This window comes from Danio rerio, chromosome 23 (assembly GCF_049306965.1).
Source record: "Danio rerio strain Tuebingen ecotype United States chromosome 23, GRCz12tu, whole genome shotgun sequence".
Taxonomy (NCBI): domain Eukaryota; kingdom Metazoa; phylum Chordata; class Actinopteri; order Cypriniformes; family Danionidae; genus Danio; species Danio rerio.
In genome coordinates, this window is record NC_133198.1 from 28,443,383 (window position 1) to 28,470,608 (window position 27,226).

Below are 27,226 nucleotides of genomic sequence, written 5' to 3' on the forward strand. Positions count from 1 at the left end.
GAGTTTTTGTTTGTTGTTGAAGGTTGTTATGTGACTCACTGCATCTGCTGTCCTCATCAGTGCCGTCGCCACAGTCATCAGTGCCGTCACACACCCAGGTTTTGAAGATACAGCGATGGTTTCCACATTCAAACTGATTAGATGCACAGAACTGGAAAAACTTTTCTAAAAAAACAAATGCAAAACATACTGTCAAAACAATTTAGGTCGAATTTTATCTTGATACATTTTGATTTATGTGATCAGGAGGCAACCAGTGTTGTAGTACTGAATATCTCATTTTCAAAGTGCTAAAATAAATTATTTTCTATTAGCTTACATTTTTACAACTATTTGCATATTGCATAGGGATGGAACGATTATAGTTTTTGGTTGTACGATTATAGTCTGAGTTATGCACCATGTGCATGTCACTGCCAATATAGACGCAAGCTGTGTTCCTCCATTGGAAATAACGAACTTGCGCATACAAAAGATGGTATATGCCAATGCCACTTAGTTAGTAGCCTCAGCCTCAACCACAGTTAAAATTAGCCTTTAATCTAGTGTGTGCGTGTGTGCTGTTGAGAAGCCTTTACAATTAATCAACCATGACAAATTAAAGCGCATTCAATATTGAAATCATTTAATTGTTGCATCTCTAGTAATGCGCTTGTATTATAAACAGGCACAGCTGTCAATAAAATGTTAAATAAAAAAATAACAATTAGTATTATTAAATAATTTTATTTTAAAAATCCATGCAATATAATAATACATTTAATTGTACACCTATTATTAACAATTATTATATAATAACATTTTTATAAAAATCCATGCATCATAATAATAATACATTTAATTGTACACCTATTATTATAAAAATAAAAAAAATCTGATTTTTTAAAACTAATTTTTAAATATTTTTATAAAATCAAAAAATGCCATAAAATAATTGCAGGCTTAAAAAATATATAAATAAAAATATTATATTGTAATAAATATAATAATTAAATCAATGTAAATATATATTATAAATGTTCAAATGTTTGTTAATTAAAATTTTAAATATTAATGGATTATTTTTTATTAATCATGTTATTTTTTTTCATTTTTTATTTATTAACAATATTGCAATGATAACAGTTTTTTAAATAATTTGTTATTTTGTAAAAAAATATTTTATTATACTCGATTATATTTAAAATTAATCATATTTATTATTACTATTAATAATATATTTTATAATATGAATTATAATATATAATTACTATATGATAATATTATTATTAATAGTAATTATTGCTATGAGAATCATGCTTATAAAATGCTAAATGCCCTGAAAATGTAATAAAATGGTTAATTTCCGACACTTTTGAGTCTTGAGAATGAGAAATACACCAAAGACAAAGCAATAAAAGAACTTTAACAGAAAAAAGTCAATCTTATGCAGTCAGAGAATAAGAGAATGAAAGAGAGAGAAAGAGGGAGAGAAAGAGGGAGAGAGAGAGAGAGGGAGAGAGAGTTAAATGAAATTGAAGTAAGAGGTGTAAATGTTCACTAACCACAGTGAGCCTCATCTGCTCCATCCTCACAATCGTTCTCTTTGTCACAGGTCCAGCTCATGGGAATGCAGCGCCCGCTCGGACACGCAAAGTTGTTCTCTGAACATTTCTGTTGCCTTTTTTCTGCGGGACAAAAAGTGAAAGGTCAATCTCATTACACAACACCACAGGTTTGATCTGCTGTGAGAACGAGGCTGTGTGTCAGCGTGTCTGATGTGTGAAGAGTCTGACCAGGGCAGTTTCGCTCATCTGAAAAGTCTCCGCAGTCATTAGAGCCATCGCAGCGCCAGGAGGGGGCGAAGCAGAGGGTAGTGAACTCACAGCGCTCAAACGTCATACCCTTTACTCCAAGCAGATAGTAACTGGAGCAGTCCGTGGGGCCTGAAACAGAATTAAACAGAAAATTATAAAGTTTTTGTGCAAGTGAATGTGTAACAGCTTCAGAAATTAAACTTAGAAGTCAAAGGATTATCTTTCATACACTGAATTGTGTAGATGTTGGTTATTTTGGATACTCGAATACGAAACAGACCAATAAATAAAGAAGCATTCCACTTTATAATTTTATGATTCACAAATTTCTAACCAAATTCTCAGCATTTCAATACCAATTCACAAACAAATATTTATTGTTCATAGGTCTATTTTTTCTTTTTTACCAATAAGTAAAATGCTGCAACTTGCCTTACAAAGCAACCAGTAGGTTATGCAATTAATCGAAATTCAGTTTAGATCGAAAATTCGATTTAGAGCTTCTAGGATCCCATTCACATGATTTCACAATAGAATTAAAAAGTGTTTTTGGCACTGAGAGCTTTTTGGTTGGAAACAGATCTGTTTTGAGTAACACTCACTGCAGTTCATCTCATCACTGGCGTCCTCACAATCCACCACCTGATTACAGCGGCTTGAGTTAGTGATGCAGGAGCCGTCTTTACACTGAAACTCAGCAGCGCTGCACAGAGTCACTGAAGAACACAAATGCAGAAAGTAAAGACTTTTTTAGTCAACTACGAAAGATTTCAGCATTGCATGTCCCATACTCCAATATCACTTACTGTTGCATGGCAGCTCATCTGAACCATCCCCACAGTCATCAGTGCTATCACACCAGGAGCTGTGTTTGATACAGCGTCCGTTAATGCAGCGCCGGTAGCCCTTCTTACACATGCGGTTTGCTGCAACCAGAAAAAAGGCTTGAATATCATAAAATATGATTCCTTTTTTAGCAGGGATCACGCTGAAATATTACTATCTCTTCTTCAAGTAAGACCTGGTTAAGTCTGCAGTTGTATTACAAGTTGTATTGTAAAAGTCGTATTCAAAGACCCACTAGGGTATTACATTTTACATATATATTCACAATATCATTTCATCACATTTGATGGTGACTGGTAATGAGCCATTTTTATTTACAACAAAGACCTCTTCACACATCTGTGAGTCTGTGCAAATCCCCTAGCAATAACTCATAATGTTATTATTGATATACAGTACAATTTTTGTATCGTGTAGTTCAGGTTTGTTTAACGAAGCATGAGTGATCCCTGCTGGCAGTATGTTAGTGTCGTTTAACCTGTCAAAGAAAGTCTTCTCATGCAGGAAACCAACAGTTTCTGAAGTACAGAGGGAACAATATTTCAAAGTTTCAGGTATGGTACTGCATGTTCATCAAGTTACTATTTAATGTTTCTTATCTAAATCTATTTTTAAATTAAAAAAAATTAATTGTAAGATTTTCCAAAAGGCTCTGCTTTTTTCTCCTAAATTGATTCTGAGCTTAGTTTTTAACAGCAGATGATCTCAGATTGTCACTACTGGTGTCCCACTAGGTTCCTTACTGGATCCACTCCTGTTTATCATATATCTATAGCCTTTTGGTCACATTTTTAGAAAATACAACATACAATTTCAATGCTATGCTGACAACATACAACTCTACCTGTCCACCAAGCCCCCCAGTTCTTTTCCTCCTCCTACTTTGAGCAGATATTTAGCTAAAATAAAAATCTGGCTTTTCAAGTAACTTTTTTAAATTAACTAGTGACAAAACTGAAGCCCTTCTCATTGGCACCAAACGTGTTCTGGATAAAGCTGATAATTTTACAATAGGCATTAATAATAGCACAATTCCTCCCTTTCACTCCCTCCCTCCGTGCAGGTAAAGAGTTTGGGTGTCATCTTGGGTAGCACACACTCATTTGAAGGTCACATCAATAATATTACGTGTACTGCACATTTCCACTAATAATAATATCACTAGTCTCCGCCCTTCTCTCACAACCAATAACACAGCAATTCTTATCCACGCATTAGTTACTTCACTTCTTGTCTACTTTAATGCATTTCTTTCTGGGCTTCCTTCCAAAATTCTCCTTAAACTCCAACTGGTTCAGAACCATGCAGCTCGTGTCATCTCTAGGACTCCATCTCAGGAGCATGTCACACCACTCTTTTATCAGCTTCACTGGATTCCAGTCAAGTTTCGTATTGATTTTAAAATATTACTTCTAACTTTCAAGGCACTTTATAATCTTGCTCCTCCAATATCACCGAAGTTCTCCATATTTACATCGCTTCTCACACCCTTAGATCAGCCAACTCCTTCTCCCTGGTACCACCTCGCACTCGATTGAGCACAATGGGAGACAGATCTTTTAGCTTTATGGCTTCTTGGCTTTGGAACTCGCTTCCCGTGGATCTAAGGAGCAGTGATAGTCTTAACATATTAACATCTCGTCTAAAGACCCATCTTTTTAAGCAGGCTTTCCTTTAACAATTTTTTATCATGTTTTTTATCATGTTATTTTATATTCGTGATGTGTTTACATTTGTTTGGTCAATGCTTGTTTTCTAATGTTTTATTATTTGTTTTAATTTGTTTTAGCATGGCTGTTGATGCTTATTATAAGGTGACCTTTGGGTATCTAGAAAGGCGCCATTTACAAATAAAATGAATTATTATTATTAATATTGTACTCTTTAAAATAGCCATATATGTACCACATAAACCTTAAAAAATCATTAAGAAAGTTAAGCTTGTTCATAGTGAGCTGTTTACACAAATCTCAAGGTATAAAAGCCAACATTACTTGTCAGACACACTTATGAGCTTGCTCTTTCTCGTGAGCATTTGAACGTCTGATTAAAAAACCTGCCTAGAGTACATCTGCTGTTTAAAACTAAGCCTAGAATTGTTTCAATTCTGAGATTTATAAAAGGCATCCCTATTCTCTTTTGATGTAGAACAATTTCACAAACTATTTCTCACCCCAGCTTTATATAAAATAAGTTTTTTTAAATTTTTTTAATTAAAGACATCTACTACAATCTATTATTTGAGACACAGTGCTATGAATGGAAGGATTATAAGCCGATATTGTGAATTCTAAAAAGATTACAGATCAGGAAAAGTAAAAAAAAAATATCCAGGACAAAAGGTCAGTATAGTTCTTACCGCAGTAGGCCTGTTTCTCATCAGACTTGTCTTTGCAGTGAGCCAGAGAGTCGCAAGTCAAACTGTAGTCGATACAGTCGCCATTTCCACATTCAAACTCATCCACACTGTTGCAAGTTGTGTTTTCAGCTGAAATACAGAGAGAAAAACATGTTCATATTATGCTGCCCTCCTCGCAGAAAACGTACAAGGAAAGTTTAGCTACTTAGTTTAGCTACTCACCCACACAGGTATTATCTCCCAGCAGTTTGCGTTCTCCACGACAGCTGCAGTTCACTCGACCTTCAGATGTGATCAGACACAGGTCCTGACAGCCTCCGTTATTGGTGAGGCATGGAGAAAACTCACCTAAGCACACATGCACACGCATTCATATTTATGTTTCATCAGAAACATAATTTTTTGTTTTGAATATGAAAAAAATAAATAAAGTCAAATTATTTATTTATATTTTTATTATTATTTATATCAATAGTAAAATACGAAGAAAAAAAAATAAATAAATAAAATGTATATATAAATAATTAAAAGTAGATAAATTATTAAAAAATTAAAAAAATACATAAATAAAATAAATAAATAAATGTAAAAAATAAAAATAACAGATAAATAAATAAAAATTAGAGATAAATAAATAAAAATTGTAAATAAATATTATAAATAACCCCATAAGTATTTATAGTGCAAATAAATAAATAAGTTTCAAGCTATAAATAGAATATTTTCAAAATGCTGAAAAAACAATCCCTAATTATGTAAATAATGATTTGTTTCTTACAGCACAATTCTTTTGATTGATAAATCACAAAACTCACAGCTATTAGTGTCTTTGGCCACAGCGATGATGCCCATTGGCTGTTGGGGAATGTCAGCACGCAGGACCTTCATGTCTCTACCGTATTTATCAGCTCTGAGCACAGCTCTGCGCACCCAGTCCGTCCAGAAGATATAATCACCATACACAGCCAAACCAAACGGATGAACTGGTTCATTCTTCAACACCACCTGATCACACAAAAACAAGACGGATTCACTTATTCTGCAAACTGATTCAACATATGCACGATTTCAGCAATGTGTGCTTTTTATGTTAATTCAAGCTTGTTTGTTAAGATCTACTGAGAAATCAATGGACACACATAAAAACAGAACCACTCACAAAGCGTCGGCTGCCGTCGTACTCGCAGCGTTCAATCTTGTCAAATGTGGCATCTGAGAAGTAAAGTTTCTCTGCTCGGTGGTCAATGGCCAGGCCGTTCGGGGTGCGTATGTTATTGCCAATGATCACCAGGACATTCGCACCAGAAAGAGATGCTCGCATGATACTGGGAGACTGTTCATTCCAGTTAGTCCAGAACATCAGGCTGATGTGAAGAGAAACGCAGAACAATTTAATATAGAAATAAAGATATTATTGAAGTATTCAACAATTTTACATTAATAAATACAAATTTATTTTTACACTAAATTTTTTTAAATAAAAAAATTAATTTACATGATTAACTATTAAAACATTTTATGTACAAATCACTTTTGTGGTTTTATGGTATTCACTTTGAAACAAGATTATAAACAAATCAGTTAATAATGGTTCATTAGTATATGATTTAAATCATAATTATTAATTTAAATAATTGAAAATTAATAATACTAAAAAAACAAAATAAAAAATATTAGTTTTTAAATAAAATGATCATTAAAATCTTATAATTCTAAATAGCTAGATTAAAATAACTCATTAAAATTATTATAATTAAAAATTATTTATTTATAATTTAAATAATTTAACTTTAAATGTAAATACAAAATAAATAAATCAAATCGAATAATAATAAATTTGTAAATAATAATTAATAATTTCAGAATCACTTTGAAGGTCAAAACAAAGAAAAAAGTTTGCACCTTTTTTTAAAAAAATAAAATGTTTAGTTTTATTATACGTACAGTAGTGCAGTTAAAATATGACACTGCATCATGGAAAACATTAAACAGAATTTTCATACTCTTGACATTCATCCAAAACGAAGGCTCTGGGATGGTCGTCCCCAGACATAGTCACCACAGTATCTCTGTCGAAAGCACCAGAGCGGCTTTGGTCTACAGTGTGTCGTGTGATGGTGGAAGTGGTGTAGCTGGTCCAGTAAAGAGTGTCCCAGCCCCGGTGATAAGCCAAACCTTCCACTGATCCTACATCTGTGCAAAAAATGAAAAGAAGAGCGGACTTAGCACTCATATGATCAAATTCTGGGTACAATTTTCACACTGCAACAATCTAATTCATATGCCTGCCCATTAATAGTCAAAGAAATATTTGCATTTTTATACATATATGGATATTGCTTTAGCTGTATTTATATCATTTTTTAATTGTATGTGTGTATTTGTGTGCTTTTGTAAAGCTCCATTAGCATGACAACCCAAAGATCAATGATTTAATTCCCAGCCTAATGACCATGTTTAAAGTAATAAAAACAAAACTATATTTATTCAGATAAAAGCATCTGCCAAACCCAAAAACTAAAAACAATGTCAGGAGACTTTAAATATCTTAGTTTAACAAACATTTCTGACAAATGTATTTTCTGTATCCTGAATTTGATCTTTAATAAAACATGAGGGTTAAACTAAAAGCTCATCCACATGGCAATGGAATTAGGTCTTTTTGCAAAAATTAAATATCAATATTATATTTTATTAAATAAAAAGTTTAAAATAATATAGTGAAAAAAAACTCAAAACACTGCCGTTATGTGTTACTGTAGACAGGCAAAACGCTACTTTTGGAATAGAAAGACATCACAGTTCCATTACCAAAAGGAAAATAAAATCCACACACAACAACCGGTAACAACAACAATAGCAGACTACAGAACTGTGTTACTGCTGTAGGCTCTGCTGAGTTTATTATCACTAGTAAAACAAAACAAAAAACAACACCTGGTAATGCAGTATCAACTAGATGAGCAGCAAAAACGTAGTAATAATAATATTAATAATAATAAATAATAATTCCTTACATTTATATAGCAATTTTTTGGACACTCAAAACACTTTACACATTTTTGGAGCGAATCTCCTTATCCACCACCAGTGTGCAGCATCCACCTGGATGACGCGGCAGCAGCCATATTGCGCCAGACCGCCCACCAGCTTTGTTTACACTGTAGGCGGGATCGGTGACAGGGTTTCACACTGCGTGACTTTACAATAGGAAGAATCGCTGACAACCTCGTCCAAATTTCTCTCACAACCAATCACACATGATATATATATATATATATATACATACATATATATAGGGAAGATAATGTAAATATTTGCTCATCTGGGTTTGAAAGGAATTAGCAATTTCTCCTCAACTTTTTTTCTTTTTGACCCGGTTGTGGTATTGCTCAGATGACACGTCAAACAGACACAGGTGCTCCTGTCAAATTTCCAGTAGTTTTTCCTCCATTTCTTGGGTTCAAATAAACTAAAAACGAGACCTTTAATTTCTCCCCCAACCTCCCACTGGCCTGCAGGTACCCGCGCTAGTGGATGCTGCTCTCTCATTTGCTGTAGGTAATCGCCGATGTTATTTTTATTCAAAACTCATTTCACACAGCATGATTAGAATCGGCGAGAGCTCCAGATATTTAGCCTGCCAAATATCTCACGGGCATCAGCGACTCATCTGTGATTCTTTCAGATCGCTTCTTTGATAGTTTACATTGTGTGATTGACATTTATGTGAACGAGCACTGATTTGCCTGTCATTTTGGGCATTTGTCAGCTATTTCTCAAAATCTATCGGCGAGTCAAAATTGGGGCTAAAATCATGCAGTCTGAACTTGGCATAAGCCAATTATGATATGGGGATGGTTAGCAAACCATGATGGACAGAAGTCAGTGGGCAAATTTGGTCAGGATGCCGGGGTTAAACCCCTACTCGAAGGACATCAGGGAATTTTAACAACCACAGAGAGTTAGGACCTCGATTTAACATCTCATCCAAATGACGGCGCTCACTGAGCAGTACGGAGTCCCCATCAGTGTACTTGGACGCTAAGACTGCAGGTTGAGTGCCCCCTGCTGGCCTCACTAACATCACTTCCGGCAACAAACTAACTTTCCCCTGTGATCTACCATCCAGGTACTGACTGGGCGCAGCTTGACTTAACCTTAGTAGGCGACTATTTGAAAGTTGCAGAAAGCTAGCTGCCGGCAATAACAGTAAAATACATCAGGTATTTTTAAATCCATCCTGGTCTCCTGTTTACAGTATGTCTATACTCAACACGTTGAAAAACATGGACCTAATGCACATGTAAACAGAATCTTCTGTGATTTTATTATTATATGCGGCAGTCTGTATTTGTTCACAATGGCATATATAAGTGTAGCATACACATTACACTGCTTGAATCTCCAAAAGAGAAACAAAAACAAAAAACAATCATTGTCTTCTGGACATAGCCTAAGAAACTGCACAATGACTCCATATTTATGTTGCTTGTTTCTGATCAAAAAAACAACATCACTGTATGCAGTTTGTTTTACCTAATTACAATTCTGTGTTCTGTTCCTCAGCCAAGTTGCTTCAAATTTTTTTTATCATAATTTCGCCTCATAGAACAAACTGATGCCTGTATTTCCAATGCTTAAAAGATCTCTACAGACATAAAAAGTGCAGCATTTTAACTTCTCAGAATAGCAATCCAATCAGCATTAATATCTCATCCTTCATAGAGCAAATGAATTCTTTGATCAACATATAACAAGACCAAACCATTTATTTTAAAACTTCTCCCATCCCAATGAGAAGTTTAATCCTATGCTACGTGTGCATGCAGCTTTCAGCGGGTTGTGAAAGGGCCTTGTTGTGTGTGTTTTGTGGCTTAGTGTCATCCGGTCATTTCATGGATGGGTGCCTGTGCATACAAGACCCTCCCTCTGTGAATCTCTTTAACCACGCTGACTAGTTCTTCCACAAAGAGACGACTGCCCGATGAGTCTCGGACACAACACTGGGAAGCAATGTGGAGAAATGAGCTTAAGCAAAAGCTGTCGAAAGTTTCAATAACTCAAAGTCAGCAACAGTCGCTCTTCAGTAATTAAATAAGCTCAGGAGGGGTTTCGCAGCATCCTTTTGCATCACTTTACAACAGCAATTACTCCCTCATAAAACAGGCTGGACACTCAAGCTAGCTGTTTACTTTTGCTAAAAAACCAATAACGATCCTGCAGAACACATCAGTCTTTAGGTCAAAGGAAGAACAACAAGACTCTTACGTAACAAGCACTGCCCATTTCATTTATGAGACGTCATCATAAGAGAAAACATGATCAAAAGAGAGAACTACCACACATCGTGTTTGGATCTTAAAGAGAATCACTTGGGTGTGTGTCGCTCCTCCTAGTACTCATCTGTCTTTATCTGAGAAAACTTGTAATAGGACACACTGAGGAGAGTTGTGTTGCGTTCTTTGGGGACGGACGATAAAGGAATTGAAGTGAATTTGAAGAGTCATCCAATTGATTGTAAGAGGAATGTCGCAGCGAGCACTTAGATTCAAGTAGAATTGACTGTGTGTAATGTGGCCGTCATTGACAGATGCATGGAATCGTGTTATGAAGTGTTGCCTGGTTTCACTCAATACAAGTCAACAGCTATCATGGATGGACGTAAGGTAAGCACCCACCACATTTTAAATAAAAAGTTAAGATTATTAGTTGATGAACAGAAGAATACATCTTTAAAATTATGAATAACAAATGGGACAGCTTGGTGGTGCAGTGGGTAGCACTATCGCCTCACAGCAGGAATGTTGCTGGTTCAAACTTCGGCTGGGTCAGTTGGCATTTCTGTGTGAAGTAAAACTCTGAATTACTCCACAGAGTAAACTCTAGAGCAGGGGTGTCCAAACTCGGTCCTGAAGGGCCGGTGTCCTGCACAGTTTAGCTATAACTTCCTTCAACACACTTGCCTAGAAGTTTAAGTATACCTAAAAAGAGCTTGATTAGCTGGTTCAGGTGTGTTTATTTGGGGTTGGAACTAAAATACGCAGGACATCGGCCCTCCAGGATCGAGTTTGGACACCACTGCTCTAAAGTAAAACTCTGTCTTCTCTATGTACAAAAGCATTAACATATATTCTCAACTTTCCAGGAGAACACGTCCCTAATTGCAAATGCTACACACTAACAACCACCCTGGAAACAGCCACTTGAAGTAAACACCCCAATCATGCTTTGGAAGTTATTAACACTCAAAAGGGGCTAATTACTGGCCTGAAGCAGACAGCAATCTTCATACTGATCAGTCAGAGTTGAACGCAAAGTGAATCACTCTTTAGAGAGCAGTATGAATGTTAGCCATGACTCTGGGACTATGAGGTGGGAGCTGACACAGGTTCTGGCCCCAACGTTGGACGCAGTGGTCATAGTGATCGGGTTTGTAGGTCACTCACTAGTCATCTACATCCTGACGGGACGGAGGAGGAAAAACAGATTCCAGTCTCATCAAGGCACAGATACATTACTTTTAGCTTTGAGTGCTTCAGATCTTCTTCTGCTCATTGGTCTGCCCTTCCACACCGCCGCTATAGCCTTAGGCTACTGGCCATTTGGCAGCAACCTATGCAAGTTCATCAGCTTCCTGGGCATTGCCTGTAACTCCGCCAGCGTATTCACTTTAGCTGCATTAGCGGTGACGCGCTACCTGATTGTGGTGTATCCCACATGGACATATCGTTTTCGAATGGGCCGTTGTCTACGGGTTATTGTTATTCTCATATGGGTCCCAGCGGTAGTCCTTGCAGCACCTCAATTCGCTTTTCGACAATTGAGAACTGTGCCCATCAAAACTGTGCCCATCTATTGCTTTGCCTTTCTATCAGACCTCAGCCAGCTGGTCTACAGTGCCATTCTGTTCCTGTTTGGTTTTACTTTGCCTCTGATTATCATTATCGTCATGTATACCAAACTCTACATCTTTCTACGTAAAACGCGCCTACAAGGAAGCGCACCACAACTGGAGCGCTATCAGAGTCAAGTGACTAAGACATCTGTCCTGTTGGTGTTAGTTTTCACCATCTGCTGGCTGCCAGCCTATGCACTTATGTTCTTGCTCATTGGTAATAGTAGTAGCAATTCACAAGCACGTCTTCACAACTTCGCTATAATCGCCAGACTGTTAGCAACCTCATCAGTTGTAGCCAATCCTGTGTTATACGCTTTTATGTCAAACAAATTCCGCAGAGAGCTGTTGTCTTTAGGACGGGTGTGCTGTAAAGGGTGTGGGTGCGTTATGTGTCCAGGAGGAGCAATTGTGCAGCCCTTTAACCCCGTGGATTTCGAAACCCCTCCACAGCCCTGAGGATAAAGTCCTGGAGCATCCACGCAGAAGCATTGTATGTGCTTTAGTTATGAATGGCAAAGCCAGTAATGGGACTAATGATCCATGGAGATAAAGACAATAAATATCAGGCTTTTGTTTGAACTGCATTGATTTGCTCTGCCAGATATAGAAGGCTGAATCATATGAAAACACATCACTGATATTACACAATCATAGGTCATTGTGGAACCGTATAACAATCATTCACTCTTATAAATTTACTTTAGTAAATGTGAAACTTTCATGCCAAAACTCTGTTGAATGAATGCAGGTTTATTTCTTTACTCAATCATTATAAGACGTGTCTGGGAACAAATGTCTAGACAAAAAGCAAGGCACATTTTCTACATAGAGGGTCAATGCTTTTGTTTTTGTGCACACCAGTTTTCAATAATCAATAAAACACAATGTAGATATTATTAAATGGCTCTTTGGAATATTTGATTCTTGATTGTAAATGATCAATCTCTGATATCTAGAAATAATGACACAAAGATATGAAAAAAGACCATTTAAAATCGTCAGTTTTTTACTTTATTTATAAGGTATTGGTTTGAGTAAAATATTATATTCCATAAAAGTCTGAGAACCTTTTTTCCTAATTTCAGATAAAAATATTGTCATTTAGAGAATTTTTCTTCGAAGAATGACAATTGGTCAGAATTGCACATTTTTTCACAAAGTCCATCAAATATTGATTTCCTAACTCTTGAAGTTAAAATATTAGTATTTAGTTGTCTACAAAACTATTTAAGCATCTAAATCATACCTTTTGTCATGTTATGCAAAAACCTTTTCTAAGTGATAATGTTTTTAATTAAAACTGGCTATAGTGCACAAGTGTTTTTTAACCCTTAAGGTTACATGTACAGCATCAATAATGAAATATAACTAAATCAAAGTCAGTTAATCTATTTTTTCAAGTGTAAAACATTGTCAGGTGCAGCAGGTGACTGCTGAAACACCATTGAAAATACTGTGGTTAATAAAATTTTATTTTAAAGACATGTCATGGAGCAATGCTATTTAATGCAGTGCTCATTGTCCAGTCTGATACCCACTTTATATTGTATCTCGATCAGGGAATGAAGATCATCAATTTTCAAAGAAACTAGATCTTAAACACGGCTATTTTATAATATCATGAGAGTTCAACAGAAGTGTTTGAGCTGGTTTACTGAAAATTTTAAGTCCCTGTGCATACACCCAATTGGGAAGAAATGTCATCAGTAGTTTACAAAGAAAAATAAAATTACATTTTACTCAAACATATTATATAAACAACTATAAATCATAATCTAGAATTTTAAAGTTGTCTCCAATATTTTATTCAAAATGTTTAAACTTAAAAAGACATTTCTAGAACATTATTGTGAAATATTACATAATTATTAATATTAATATTTTTTATCATTTTTCTGACGAGTGCTACATGCTTACAATGGAGGATTCGTTGGCTGTTTGTTAAAGGAAGGATCAGAGAAGACTAATAATATAAAGGACTTTGTCAGAGCTTGACAGAAACGTTACAGTATACGGTTCATGGATTAGTTTCTTCCTCCATTTCACAAGTGTAAGTAAGTGTGATTAAAATGGTTCCCTCCTTGTTTTCTCTAGCTAGCAAATTGTGTATTTAATTGTGTTTTGCTACATGTAACCGCTTATACTGTATCTGGTTAACTCTTTATATTCTCATATCGCGTCTAAAACCATGTTGAAAATGCGACGTGTTGCGATTTGTTTATGAATTTAAATGCGTTTGTGAGCTCGCGATCCACTGCTGTTTGTCGTTGTTATGCCAACCGTCAGCTGTTCCTACACACGTAGGGCAGTCAAGTTTCAAATAGTTCAGCTTTTGCTGCTGTGTGGATTAATACTGAATGTGTGTTATGGTTAAGAATAGAGCAACATGCTGATGTTAAACTGTATTGCTTTAATGCACTCCTGCATTGGGCTTTCACATACACTGCACTCTGACTACTTCAAAATAGTTTATAAGCCGTGATAGGCATTTCTCACTGTCTCACGCTGAACGCAGTTGACCAATTACAATAGAGTTTGTCATCGGACCAATCAGCACAGATTAGCATCGCTGAACTAATCATACGAGAGTCATTGAGATAAATAGATAAAAATAAATGCATATTATAAGAAAATGAAGTGTTTTTTTTAACCTTGCATGCATATCAGCCTGTTGTTGGAAACCCCCAAAACTAAAATATGACCCTTTTTAATGCATAATAGGGGCTCTTTAATGTATTTTTATTCAGCATTTATACATTATGCATAAAAAAAAATAAAGCACTTTTTTATCTGAACATTATTTGCATCTAGGTGAAACAAAGGCAAATATGAATTTAAAATGGGGTATACGCATTGGACAAAATACTATTCATTTATTTTTAAAGTACTACTTGGTTCATTATAATTTCTCACTGCTAGTACTTGCTACCTTCTATTAGGTGATCTGCACAATACAGAGCAAAGAAAAAAAATGAATGAAACTTACTGTCCACTATAGTCTTGCGATCGGAGCCATCATCATTAATGTGCTGAATGTTACCGAAGTGAATGTCACTGTAGAAGATGCGGTTTGCTCCCTTTCCCCCGCCACCCCTGTAGTCGAAGGTAAGAGCGATAACGTTCTTCATGTGCTCTGGGTCCTCGAAGGGTTTGATGGGAGCGTTGAGGTTTGTTTCATCCGACAGGTGAATGCTCTTTAGTATTGTGCGCTCCGAGTACAGCAGGTAGCCGTCGTAGTCTCTGCAACTGTGACCATCTTCTGCCAACATGCCGTGTGCACAGGCGCAAGTGCGATTTCCATTACCACGGAACAAACACAGCTGTTCACAACCACCGTTGTTCACCTTACAGACGTTGGTTCCTGTACATCATATCAAATCAATTTAAACTAAACTATTTTTTGAGTTTTAGAGACAAGTTTGGGAAGATACACACCTTGCTGCCTTGCGCGGTTGAAGACTTTAATGTCTTTGAGTTGTACACCAATGCCTGTTCTCAAATACACCATATCTGTGGCATTATCCTTGTTTCCTCTCTTGATAGAGCCATTGGCATGAGTCCTGTTGGAAAGAGAAGATATAAAGCAGATTAACACATAAAATATAGGATTAACACATAAAAGAACTTCGATTATTATCAATAAAGGGAAATGACAATCAAAGGGTGATATCATACCAATGAATTATGCATTTAATAGACGTCTAAAATAGACATCTTGACTAAAACAAGGCTAAATATTGTCAAAATCTAACAGATGTCAAAAAACCACCCAAAATAATACAATACACATATTAGACAAACTTTACATGTGTTCATTCATTTCAGTCTATTTGATAATTAGTCTAGTTTTATGTTATTCTTAGACATTAGATTTCCAGTGACAGACCAAATTTAGTCTTGTTTTAGCCAAGATTAGACTTCTTTTAATCACAAAAAATGCTTGCTGGAAATAGGCAATAGTACAGATCAAGGAGTTTGTACCTGTCACTCCAGTAGATGTAATCCTCAAAGACAGAAACGGCAAACATGTCCATGTTGTTACTAGACAGCACCAGCTCACGGTTTTCTCCAGTCTCCAGATTTATGCGCTCAATTTTGTCAGTTCGGGCATCGCACCAATACAGCAGGCCCTCCTATGTAAAGTTATATACATCTTTAGTCATTTCTGAACAATTGCCTAATATGGGTTTTAGTGAAAAAAATAATTGATTGATTGAACTTTTAAGTAAAAAATAATTAAATTAATTAAATGTACTGAACTTTTTGCTGACAAAAAGGCAGTGTGTGCTTATGTACAAACCTGGTAATCAATGGAGATGCCATTAGGCCAGCTGATGCTGACATTGACAAGAACTACTCTCTCAGAACCGTCCAGGCGAGATCTTTCAATTCGTGGATACTGACCCCACTCTGTCCAAAACAGATACCTGGACACACAAACAGTCCAAGACCATTTTTCCCACAGGACTAAAAAAACAACAAATACATTCTTTTCACACGTTCAGATTCTAAAGTATAGGGCTCCCAAAAACCTGTGACCCCCAAAATAACAATGCCAGTGATTCACGGCCCCCACATTCCTCAGAAGTGGTTATAAATATACAAATATTTTCATTCTTTATGTAACTATTAACTACCAATTTTTTCTTCTGTGGGTTATGAACAAAATATGGCAATTCGAATAGTTTAATAAGGCCCCATTTACATTAATACAGTTTAGTTTTACAACACATAACTTTTGCAATGGTTATGCCTTGCGTCCACACTAGCCAGGAGTATTCGAGCCTCGAAAACGGATCGTTTTGGAAACGTTGAAGAGGCTGTTTCGTTTTAAAACGCTGCTGCTTCATGTCAGCGTGGATTTGGGGAAAAAGGAGACTACTGAAAATAGAGGGATGGCTCCAGACATTCACCTATCTGATTAGGGCTTTTTCTTAATATAAAGTACACAAAGTTCCATCTTGCATCCTTTACTTGTAAGTTCAGACTTTAAGTTTGTAAAGAACCCCGGAGGACATGTCGGGTAAACAATAGCATGAAAATACGACATGAAACAATTTCTCTTTTAATTTTTATATTAACAAAACAGACACTTAAAAGTTACATATTGCATCATGTACATGTTTATATTACCATCATCTTCATTGTATGCAAATTTATAACAAAACGGAGCCAACCAACAACTGCCTCCTTTCATTTTCATTGAAAACATTAGGTTCACTGTGTGGTTTTGGCAATTTAAGCTTAGGCTATGCACACAATAAAGATTATCAGAGGAAATCCATGATGATATATGAAATAGCTGTCTCTTTTGCTGAATATAATAATCAGTCAGCTGCAATTTTAATAATCAATAATAATTATAAGAGTATAAAAGCACAATGAGTTAAAGTAATCGGTCAAACGTGCAGAATCCGTGAATGTGGTTAAATAAATGAATAGCTATTAACTTAAGAGCCTGAGAACAAGTTGGCTAATAGATTCAAAAGACCGACTCGTCAGATATAGGTCTACACAAGATGAATTATAGATCACAATTAACAACAGAGAGATGAGGTCCACTAGAAGATTCGGGATGGACTGGCCTGGAGCTCAGTCACAAGAATACACTGAAGCAGCTTTCAGCACACACCAGAGTGTGTGTGTGTGGTCACGTTATGTTTGTTTTGAGCGGTGTAGTGTAGACGGAGAGCTTTTCAGAAATGTTAATTAAAACGCCAGTGTGGATCATTTTTGTTCTAAAACATCATTTTGAAACAAAAACGTATTAGTGTAAACAGGGCCTAAAATTGATTTAACTTTTGGAAATCATCACCCCCACTTTGCAAACCACTGATTTAAAAAACAGTTTACCTAATAACATTATCATGTATGACAGGATGCGCAAATGACATTCAAAACGTAAGTATCTTTATTTAAAAGAAATTGTTTTACTGTAAAAAAAAAACCTCCATCAAAATCAATGAAGGACAATTTAATGGAACCATTAAATGATTAAATGTAATGACTCGTTTACGATGTATCTATAGCACCTTCTAAAATGTAAACATTCACAACTTAAGCATGTGTGTGTCCATTTACAGTAAGTAAGTGTGATATTTTCTTCCCAAATATGTATAGGACATAGTGATATACCTTGAGAATGCCTCAAATATACGCAATTTAATGAAGTCCATTCTGACAATTTTACTGACAACTGATTCATTGATTAATCATTGGCATCCCTAATGCAAACACATCTTTACTACAAATACAGGCCTATTTCCTTACCCTTTCTCTGGATGTACAGCAATAGCCCGTGGTTTGTCCAGCCCATGAGAGATGACCACATAGCGGAAAGAGCCGTTGAGTCTGGCCACCTCAATTACATCAAAGCCTTGATCAGTCCAATAGATGTTGCCTGTTTTCCACAAAACAGTGCAATGTGTAAGATGGCTTATGTAATAATGTGCTGTTAATGGTTTTGTTTGCACATTTGCACACCTGCGATCCAGTCCACAGTGATTCCTTCCACACGTCCAATGCCATTGGTCACAATGTCCTCCCTCCACGTCTGGTCTCTCTTGGCTCGGCTAATGGTGCTCAGGCCCATGTCAACCCAGTAGATGGTGTCATTGTCTACAGAAAAAAAAACACCCAAGTTAGTTTTAGTTTGACTGAATTCTTGCATAAAGGGCCTAAAACTCAACACTAGAAGCAAAAAGTGTCACGTGAGCCTATACCAATTTACATTATTACATAAATATTTTAAAATTATGATGAAATACCTCACAGTTTAATAGTACTACAGCTATATTTAATCATAAGTAATCATAAAACCATAGTAATCATAGTAATCATAAAATAAATCTTAATTTTTGTTTTTATAATTTGAATAAATAATATAATAATATAACAACATAATAATAATAATAATAATAATAATAATAATAATAATAATAATAAAATAAATAAATATTTTTATAAAAAAATTAATAATAAAATAAAAATATTGATAATGATGACTACAAATAACAACAATAATAATAATAATCAATTTTCTCAATTCACAGACAGTTTGCAGGTCTGGAAAATGTTAATTTGTACACAAACTTGTACACAAATATATCTGTACACTCACCGGCATGGAAGTCAATGCCCACAGCAAGAGAGGTACCAGATACTGGTACCAGGGCATCAGATTTATCTGATGGGTCCAAAGGAATGCCACGGATGCCCTCATGCACAGAGTAGAGCAAAAACGAGCCCATTCCTTTATAAACAAGTGCAAAACATACAATGTTAAAATGTGCTCATATAAAAGCATATATTAATGAAGATTACGTTAGTAATGTTTGTAGGAGATCTTGCCTTCACAGGATTGTTGGCCGCTCTTCAGACTGTATCCAGCCGTACACATACAGGCTCTAGTAGAGGGTGAAGTTGGCAAGCAAAGCTGAGAGCAGTCGCCATTGTTCTTACTGCAGAGGTTGGTACCTAAAAGAGATATTAAACAAACACATCCAATTATTTAATTTTTCATTACATTATTGGCATTATATTTTAGGATGATCTATGGCTTGTATAAATCTATAGGTAGAATTTATTCAAATGTACAAAGATATATTGTAATTTTGAATATTACTACTACTTCTCCTGACAATAGCAAAAACAACAACTACAGGATTATTATTTTAATAATAATAAAATATTAGTTAAAATATTAATCTAAATATTATTTTTAAATATTATAATTTATAATAGCAAAACAATTAATTATCATTATTATTATTATCATCACCATGGTCAATATTATTGGGTTTAATAATTACTAATTAAAAATTCAATGAAAATAACACATTTTGAAAACTACAAAAAATTGTATGCTTGAAATAATCAATTAAATAATAATACAATAAAAAAGTAATAATAAAAACAATAATAATACTATTATTTTAAATAATTATTTACTTCTATTTAAATTTATATTTTATTTATTTTACCTCTAAAAATTAGCTTTTTACCAAAAGAAACCTTAATTTTAGGTGTACATCATCAAAATACAACATAATACGACAAAAATATCACAAACAGACCTATCTGATGCACGCTTTCATTGTAGATCTTCATATGCATCATGGGTGAGGTGTGATATCGCAGAACCTTCCAGTTGCCTCCATCGCTCTTGTCACACGTACCAATCTGATCTGTGCTCTGATCGGCCCACCACAACTTATCTCCTACACATAGAACAAACAAAAATAAAGGCCAGTGAGTCACTCTAAATGACATAATCATTTACATAACTTTGAAGTAGATACATTTGGATTTGAGGAAAAACGGCATTTTAAATTGTGCCCCTTTAAATGCAAAGGAGCTGCGGAGTATGCTATTCTGACACTCCAGAAACAACACAGCAAGCCAATCTCATGCAGATAAAATGTCAAAAAAAGTTGGTTGTTGTGTGGGAAGAAGAAGACAGGGTCGGCGATATAAGGTAAGTTGAAGTTTTTATTTTTATATAAGTGCACAACACCAGTAGCTGTGTGTGTGTGTGTGTGTGTGTGTGTGTTCTCTCCCTCCTCTCCCGACTGCTCCTCCCGTTCTCCTTAAGAAGGGAGTCTCTCCGGCCCAATCACTAGAATAAACAGGTGTTATTTATTATTTCTGATTGGCCTGCTGATTAGCCGCCGGGCTCTGAGCATGCACTCCCCCCTCATTGGGTGTTCGATCATGCTAACCTCTCCACAATCACACTATAGTAAATTTCACTTATCCTCCTAAAAACGTCAAGGTCTGTCACCTATTTATACGGTATACAGTACAGCCGCTCCCTATACGCAGACTGCATAGGGCCTAGAGGGGGGCACCATCTCGGCTGCTCAAAAAAATATTGATATTTATTAAGTAATATCAACATAAACTGAGTGTAAATAAAATACATATTAATAATATTCTGTTAAATACATTAAAAAATAATTGTATAATAGGCGAAAAAAAACATGACGTAATGTTTTTCCGTGTACACGCATAGCCGCGAGCACGCAGCCCGGTCGAATTAGCTTTGCATTTGCTAGCTGCATATAATTATAATTGATGCAAGTTGCAGCTATATGCCCAGGAAGAGACAACAGCAGTCTGGAGCCGAGAAGAGGAAAAAAGTACAAGATGAATCGCGTCCATCACTTTCAGGAAACTTCCATGAATCTTGAAAACATATTTTTGGTTGTAAATTAGTAAGTAAATTAGTGAGGCTAATGTTCAAACTCCTCCACAACTGTATCAAACCTTCCTTATTTGTTGTTGTTTACGTTCAGTTTCTTGCTTTGCTGCTGTGCATTATGCTTTTACCTATGACAGGACATGATCTATGACTTTTCGCGTTTGCCCCTCTTCCCCATGTTGCTGATAATTACACAAACTCAATTATTTTTATTAACTTACTTGTGCAATACTTTACAATTCTGTTTGCACACCAGTTACTGTACATAAACATGCACTGCACAATTATTACACTGGATGTATTTTTATTATTATATAGTTATTATGTTATAAGATTATACATTATATAATTATTTGCAGTTATCATTGTTTATTGTTTTGTTTATTTCTATACATTTCTTATTGCTGCTGTTGTTATTGCTTATGTCACTGCGATGACAATAAAGTGTCTTTAATCTTAATATCAGTGGATTGGTGTGTTTTTATTATGCCGGTTTTTCATTTTTGTACATTACAATATGGAATAACAAAACTGACTAATATTCTGTGCTTTCTGAAAGATCAATAATATAAAATGAGTCAAACTACTGAAAGCCACAGGCCTTTTTATTGCATGAATTAATTAATGATTATTTTTATTGAATTTTAACAAAGTTTTTTGTTTAAAAATACACTCATTAATTCTTAAAAACCACAAATATCTTTGATTTATACTGACAGCAAGGGCCAGCTTTTGTCACCATAGATTAAAGTGCAGGTTAAATCCACATTTTGGTTATAGTTTAGACACATTATGAAGAGTGCTTGATAAACTCATTGTCTTAATGGTGTGTTATGAGTTTTTCTTCAAATGACTAATTTAAAGATTAAATGCTGAAATTTGTGGCATGACCAGAACTGCTCCAGAGACACCAGCAGCTGCACAGGTACAGACACAGGATGAAGCACTGAGGACCGTCCATCTTTACGGGTACAGAGAGGGTTTGATTCCTTACCTTTTGTAAATGTTGAAAATTAGGAATGTTTCTGCAGAACACATGTATAAATATTTAAATGTTTAAGTATAATTATGAGTGTCTATATGCATATATAAATAAATAAATAAATAAGTACATGTTTAAACACATATGTTTGTGTGATTTTGTTCCACCACAGTATAATTTCACATAGGGCACCCTTTTGGCCAGCAGCGGCCCGGACAGTATAGTTCATAATAAAAGTGTGTTAATAAACAGCACAGCTCTGGTCACTGGAAAAATCAGTCAGAGAAGAGACTAAACTTCAGCCATATTAGCAACATAGCATGTTAAAAAAGCACATGCAGTAAGCGAATTCTCGAAATTTGAGGTGACATTTTTGATTTAAATATGAGGTTGTTCTGAACTGGCCATTGTTGGGGGAAGCAGTCAGGCGTAAAAAAGATTTGGCACAAATATAACACTTTACTAATATTCTTTGGCACATTACCGTTACAAATTTATTTCAACCACAATTTCCTCAGTTGCTCAGGAGTTTTTGGAAAGTCATATGTTCATTGGTGCAGTATAAAAACAATTCTGGTGTTTGGAAACACACATTTATGGGGATTATAAAAAGTGGCTGCATTTTTACCATTGCAGGCCTTTTTTTACAAAGTGTTGACGCACATCTGTGTTCAAACACCTTACAAAGTGAATTTTACATATAAATTCACCTTCAAAAAAAAACTAGTCGTATGAGTTACAAATAACTTGTGACTTTGAGGCAATCTAACACAACAGACTTTATTCTAGCATTGGTGACTATAGCTTGACTATTTTCTCTCACCCATGATGGCGAGGGCTGTAGCTTTGGTGAGTTTTCCTTTCACGCTTTCAATGACTTCCAACCCAGAGCCGTCCATCTTACAGTGGTTGATGGTGCTGTTCCTTGAGCTGATCCAGTACAATTGTTCTGAGTCGAAGTCAATGGACAAGCCTACCACAAGAATGAAAAAAATCAATGTGTAAAGCATCATCTTTTAGCTTTGGGCAAACAAAAGGTATGTAAGACAGCTCACTCACCAACTGGGCCTTTCTGATTGGTGAACAGCAGTGTGTGGTTGGTGCCATCCATGTTGGCCATGCTGATGTTGTCTCCATCCAGCCAATAAAGTTTCCTGTAATTAAATTTATTATGGATTGAATATGTAGTTAAAAGATTTATATTGATAAAATAACATTCTTGTCATCGTACAGCTAAGGAATTCTAATATTGTAATAATTAATTGATTATTTTTATAACTAAATATTTAATGAAATACTACTACTATTACTACTACTACTACTACTACTAATATGAATAATAAATAATAATAAAAAAAACTTTGAAGCTCAATATCTCAAAAGTATTCAGAACGCAGATAAAACCTTATAATTCTAAGGTGACGAAATTATGCCCATTATTAAATTTTCTGAATAAAAAAACATTAATTATTATTGTTTTATTATTTATTACTTTATTATGCAATTACCAGTTTAAATATATTTATATTTTTTAGGAATTACAATACAACAACATATACAAAACCATACACTAATATATGATAAAAACAAGCATAAAAACACAACATTAAATAATAAAAATGGAATTTTGTGAAATAAAAATTAAAGGCATCCATAACATTAATATTTAATCTGACTTGTGATGTGACAGTCGATGATTATTTAGAAGAAGCATAGTTTAAATATTAACGTCAAACAAAAGAAATAAACATTAATAAAACAAATAATCAAAAATCAGTCAAGTTTCTACAGTTTGCATCTCACTCCATTTATCAAAACCTAACCTGTATGGAAACTAGCATGCTAGTACATGTGGTTTAAACTAGCCACACAGCAAATGTTTGTTTATTTATTTATTTAGGTTTTAGTGCCATATCAGCAGCATTAGCTATATTCATGGCAAAAACATATATTAATAAATATACAATATATAATCATAAAATCTAATTAGTTTCTTAACAAACATCCATTGTAAAAACAAAACAAAAAAAGGTATACAAGTAGCAACAACACTGAAAAGAGTCATATACAATCTTTTTGTGTGATTAAAGATAAATCTTCTAAAAGTTCTTCGAAGGCACCTTTTCAAACATTTCACTTAAAATATTTCCTGAATAAAAATGTTCTCTAATATCATTTAAAAATACACATTCTATTAAAAGATGTTTTATCGTCAAAATATTCTTACACAAGTCACAAATAGGTTTTTCTTCCCCTTTCAATAAATATGCATGCGTAAGTCTTGAGTGTCTGATTCTGCATCTCGTATGTACAACCTGGTCATGTCTATTTCCACACGACAAATGACTGAAGAGTGCAAATTAAGGGCACTCATGAGCAGCGCCCACATTTCTCATTTACACCCTTTATAATCTCTGCCAGCAGCAAACTGGCACAACATCTGCTCCTCTCCATATGGAGCTTACTAAACAAGCTGAGAGGAAAAGTGGCTAACATGTCAAGAAAAAAGCTAATGCTAAGCCAAAACTATCAAATACGCATGTGTATATACTTGTACTGACCCCAGGATCGGATGCAGCACCAGACAGTGAGGTTTGTCCAGTCCTTGACCATGAATTACTGCATTCTTGAAAGAACCGTCCAGCCTTGCTACGTTGATCTGCTTCTTATTGGTGTCGTAGCTGGTCCAGAATAGGTTTCTGGAGATCCAGTCCACAGCTAGACCCTGAGCATTAGGGAGATCTGGCATGGAAAAAGAAAAAAAGGAAAGATGCAAAAAAAATCTGATGCAACAATGCAAAACTAAACTGTATTTTTATTTGTTTTTAATCTTCCTGGAAATGTGGGGAAGTAAAAGGACATGTAATGTATGAATAATTTTAATGTAATTTATCCTTAAGGAAAATTTGACAAATATGCCCTATAGTTTAAACGCTTGGGTCACGCAATAATTATTATTTTTTTTTACCATTTTAACATCTAATGACATCTCATGCTGATACAAACGGGTGTAAAAATAAAATTAAATAAATAAAAAGTTTAAATATTTTTTTAACTTTATATAAAATATAAATGTCAATTTAATAAATTCTTGCTAAATAAAACAATTACTAAAATAATAATTCCTTAATAAATAATATTTTTAAAATGTGCATATACAATTAATTTGATTATAGGAAATTATTTTTTAATTATATTTATTAGGTTTGTTGTTTATTTATTTCTTTTTATATACACTTTTTATTACTTCAGCTAATTGCCAAGGATATGCTTATCAATTTAAGCTAATTGAAACTAAAATCCTAAAAATTCTTAAACAAAATAATTTAAAACAATCCACAAATAACAAATAACAAAAACAAAAAAACATAAAATGACTTAAAGTCATGAAAAAAATACTAATCCAAACCATCAATAAAAATTATACCAGGTATTCAGTATTCAGTGACACTAAAGTAACCCTACTTCATACCACACATAATAAAAATAGGTCATTTATCTTTCTAAATAAAGACATTTATCCATTTTTACATTTTTATTTATAGTTTTGGGGCTAATATTTTCTCAGGATAAGAGAAGTTGAAACTTAAGCTATAATCTCACCAGCAGACACCACCGTCTCCACACCAGTGCCATTGATGAAGGCTCTTTTGATGGTCTGCGTGCGAACATCAGACCAGTAGATTCGGTGCTCCAGAGCATCATAATCCACCACAGTCACATTGTCAATGTCAGGGACAGTGAAGGAGATGATGTAGTTGTAATAGGGATTATCAATGTCAACCCCTCTGATCTCAATCTGACGAGCGTAAAGCAGGAACTGACGATACTCTGAACAGAAAAACCACAAGAGTCATCATCACTACAAATGTTAATGTAAACATCTGAAGAAATGAGCCAAACAAATCATTTTATTGATGGTTAATAAAACAGCATTTACTGTACATCACAAATATACGGTGCAGTGCTGGATGAAAGTTCAGATTTTGTTTTTTAAAAGTCATCTGTTATGTGTAAGAGTGCTATTTTATTATCATTAATCAGATTTTATTTTTTAAGTCAGAATCTGTTGCAATTTTATGTTTTTGTCACCTTTATCAGTTTTTATGCATATATTTGTAATTATAATTTTAGTTTTGAGGAAATAAACTAAACTACATGCCAATTACAGAAATCTTACTATCTAAAATATAATAATTCTAAAATATTTAATCTAAAACTATCAAAAATATTTTTTTAGTTTTTAATTTGCATTTAATTTTACTTCTTCAACTAAAGATTATTTAAACAACATTAAAACTATTTTTGTAGCTTTAGCTATTTCTATTCAGAAATATTTTTAGTTGTGCTGGTTGAAAGTCTCTTCACATTCCATTATTATTGATTAAAGTAAATAATCTAAATGTATGTATTTGTATTTTTATATTCTGGGTAAGGCATAAAACTAAAAACTGTTCATCCAATTAAATATTGTCGGACCAACAAATAACTCAATTAAGACAGGCATCTCAAACTGTCTGTCAACAAATTTAAATTTGAATTTCTACAGATACATCATTCGCGCGTACACGTAAAGCACGGATCTACAGCTGACAGAGAGACATCAGGCAAACTCTGCATCAACCTGAACTTCCTTCTGAAAGACCAGCGTGGCCTTGTTTCCATGAAAAGAAAGATTGCTTTTGAAAGGGCTTCTGCCAAAAATTCGGAAACTTTTCTAAACCCTGAATCAATATCAGAACTACTTTTGATTGCTGGAAGGAAATGTCGTTATGCAGTTCAAAACAACAACCTGAAGGATGACACCACGGCTGAAGTATTACTTTTAAACAGGTCTGTTTTAAAAGTATTTTAGCCACGCAAAGCTGATGTAGATTGTGTTCTTGTTTATGAATGGGTGTTGTTCAGCCACTGAAAACAAAAGATTGGCTATTTTCAAGTTCATAAAGTACCTTTTACATCATCAATAATATAGTCAGTTAAATAGACCTAAGTTGTTCAAGTGTTAAAGGAAATGAAAACAAGCGATGTTTGAGGATGAGCGAGCACAGTTGAAAATGAAAAGTCACTTGTTGGCTAGGTAATGTAAGTGTAATGTAAAAGGAAGACAGGGTATTTCTGTTTTTAGCACTCCTATTTT

The 27,226-nt window shown here is 34.6% G+C and overlaps 2 protein-coding genes across 3 annotated transcripts in view; one reads left to right on the forward strand and one right to left on the reverse strand.

Moving 5' to 3' along the window:
- lrp1ab (low density lipoprotein receptor-related protein 1Ab) overlaps nt 1-27,226 on the reverse strand; it is a 236,023-nt gene that overhangs the window by 48,167 nt on the left and 160,630 nt on the right. For both annotated transcript variants that reach the window (XM_005162219.5, XM_021469971.2), the window contains exons 29-51: nt 25,690-25,917; nt 24,648-24,828; nt 23,146-23,240; nt 22,910-23,059; nt 19,978-20,121; nt 19,253-19,378; nt 19,023-19,154; nt 18,386-18,520; nt 18,173-18,302; nt 16,203-16,329; nt 15,884-16,035; nt 15,338-15,462; nt 14,889-15,263; nt 7,005-7,194; nt 6,161-6,365; nt 5,817-6,006; nt 5,224-5,349; nt 5,002-5,130; nt 2,603-2,722; nt 2,399-2,512; nt 1,776-1,925; nt 1,545-1,667; nt 40-165 (exon numbers count right to left, since the gene is read on the reverse strand). In XM_005162219.5, coding sequence (XP_005162276.1) covers nt 40-165; nt 1,545-1,667; nt 1,776-1,925; nt 2,399-2,512; nt 2,603-2,722; nt 5,002-5,130; nt 5,224-5,349; nt 5,817-6,006; nt 6,161-6,365; nt 7,005-7,194; nt 14,889-15,263; nt 15,338-15,462; nt 15,884-16,035; nt 16,203-16,329; nt 18,173-18,302; nt 18,386-18,520; nt 19,023-19,154; nt 19,253-19,378; nt 19,978-20,121; nt 22,910-23,059; nt 23,146-23,240; nt 24,648-24,828; nt 25,690-25,917 — 3,573 coding nt within the window. The remainder of the gene's footprint in view (nt 1-39; nt 166-1,544; nt 1,668-1,775; nt 1,926-2,398; nt 2,513-2,602; nt 2,723-5,001; nt 5,131-5,223; nt 5,350-5,816; nt 6,007-6,160; nt 6,366-7,004; nt 7,195-14,888; nt 15,264-15,337; nt 15,463-15,883; nt 16,036-16,202; nt 16,330-18,172; nt 18,303-18,385; nt 18,521-19,022; nt 19,155-19,252; nt 19,379-19,977; nt 20,122-22,909; nt 23,060-23,145; nt 23,241-24,647; nt 24,829-25,689; nt 25,918-27,226) is intronic.
- Nucleotides 10,342-13,379, forward strand: LOC137489127 (somatostatin receptor type 3). The gene is made up of 2 exons (XM_068216907.2): nt 10,342-10,670; nt 11,150-13,379. Exon 2 carries the CDS (start codon nt 11,345-11,347, stop codon nt 12,356-12,358), a length of 1,014 nt encoding a protein of 337 aa, XP_068073008.1. The 5' UTR covers nt 10,342-10,670; nt 11,150-11,344; the 3' UTR covers nt 12,359-13,379.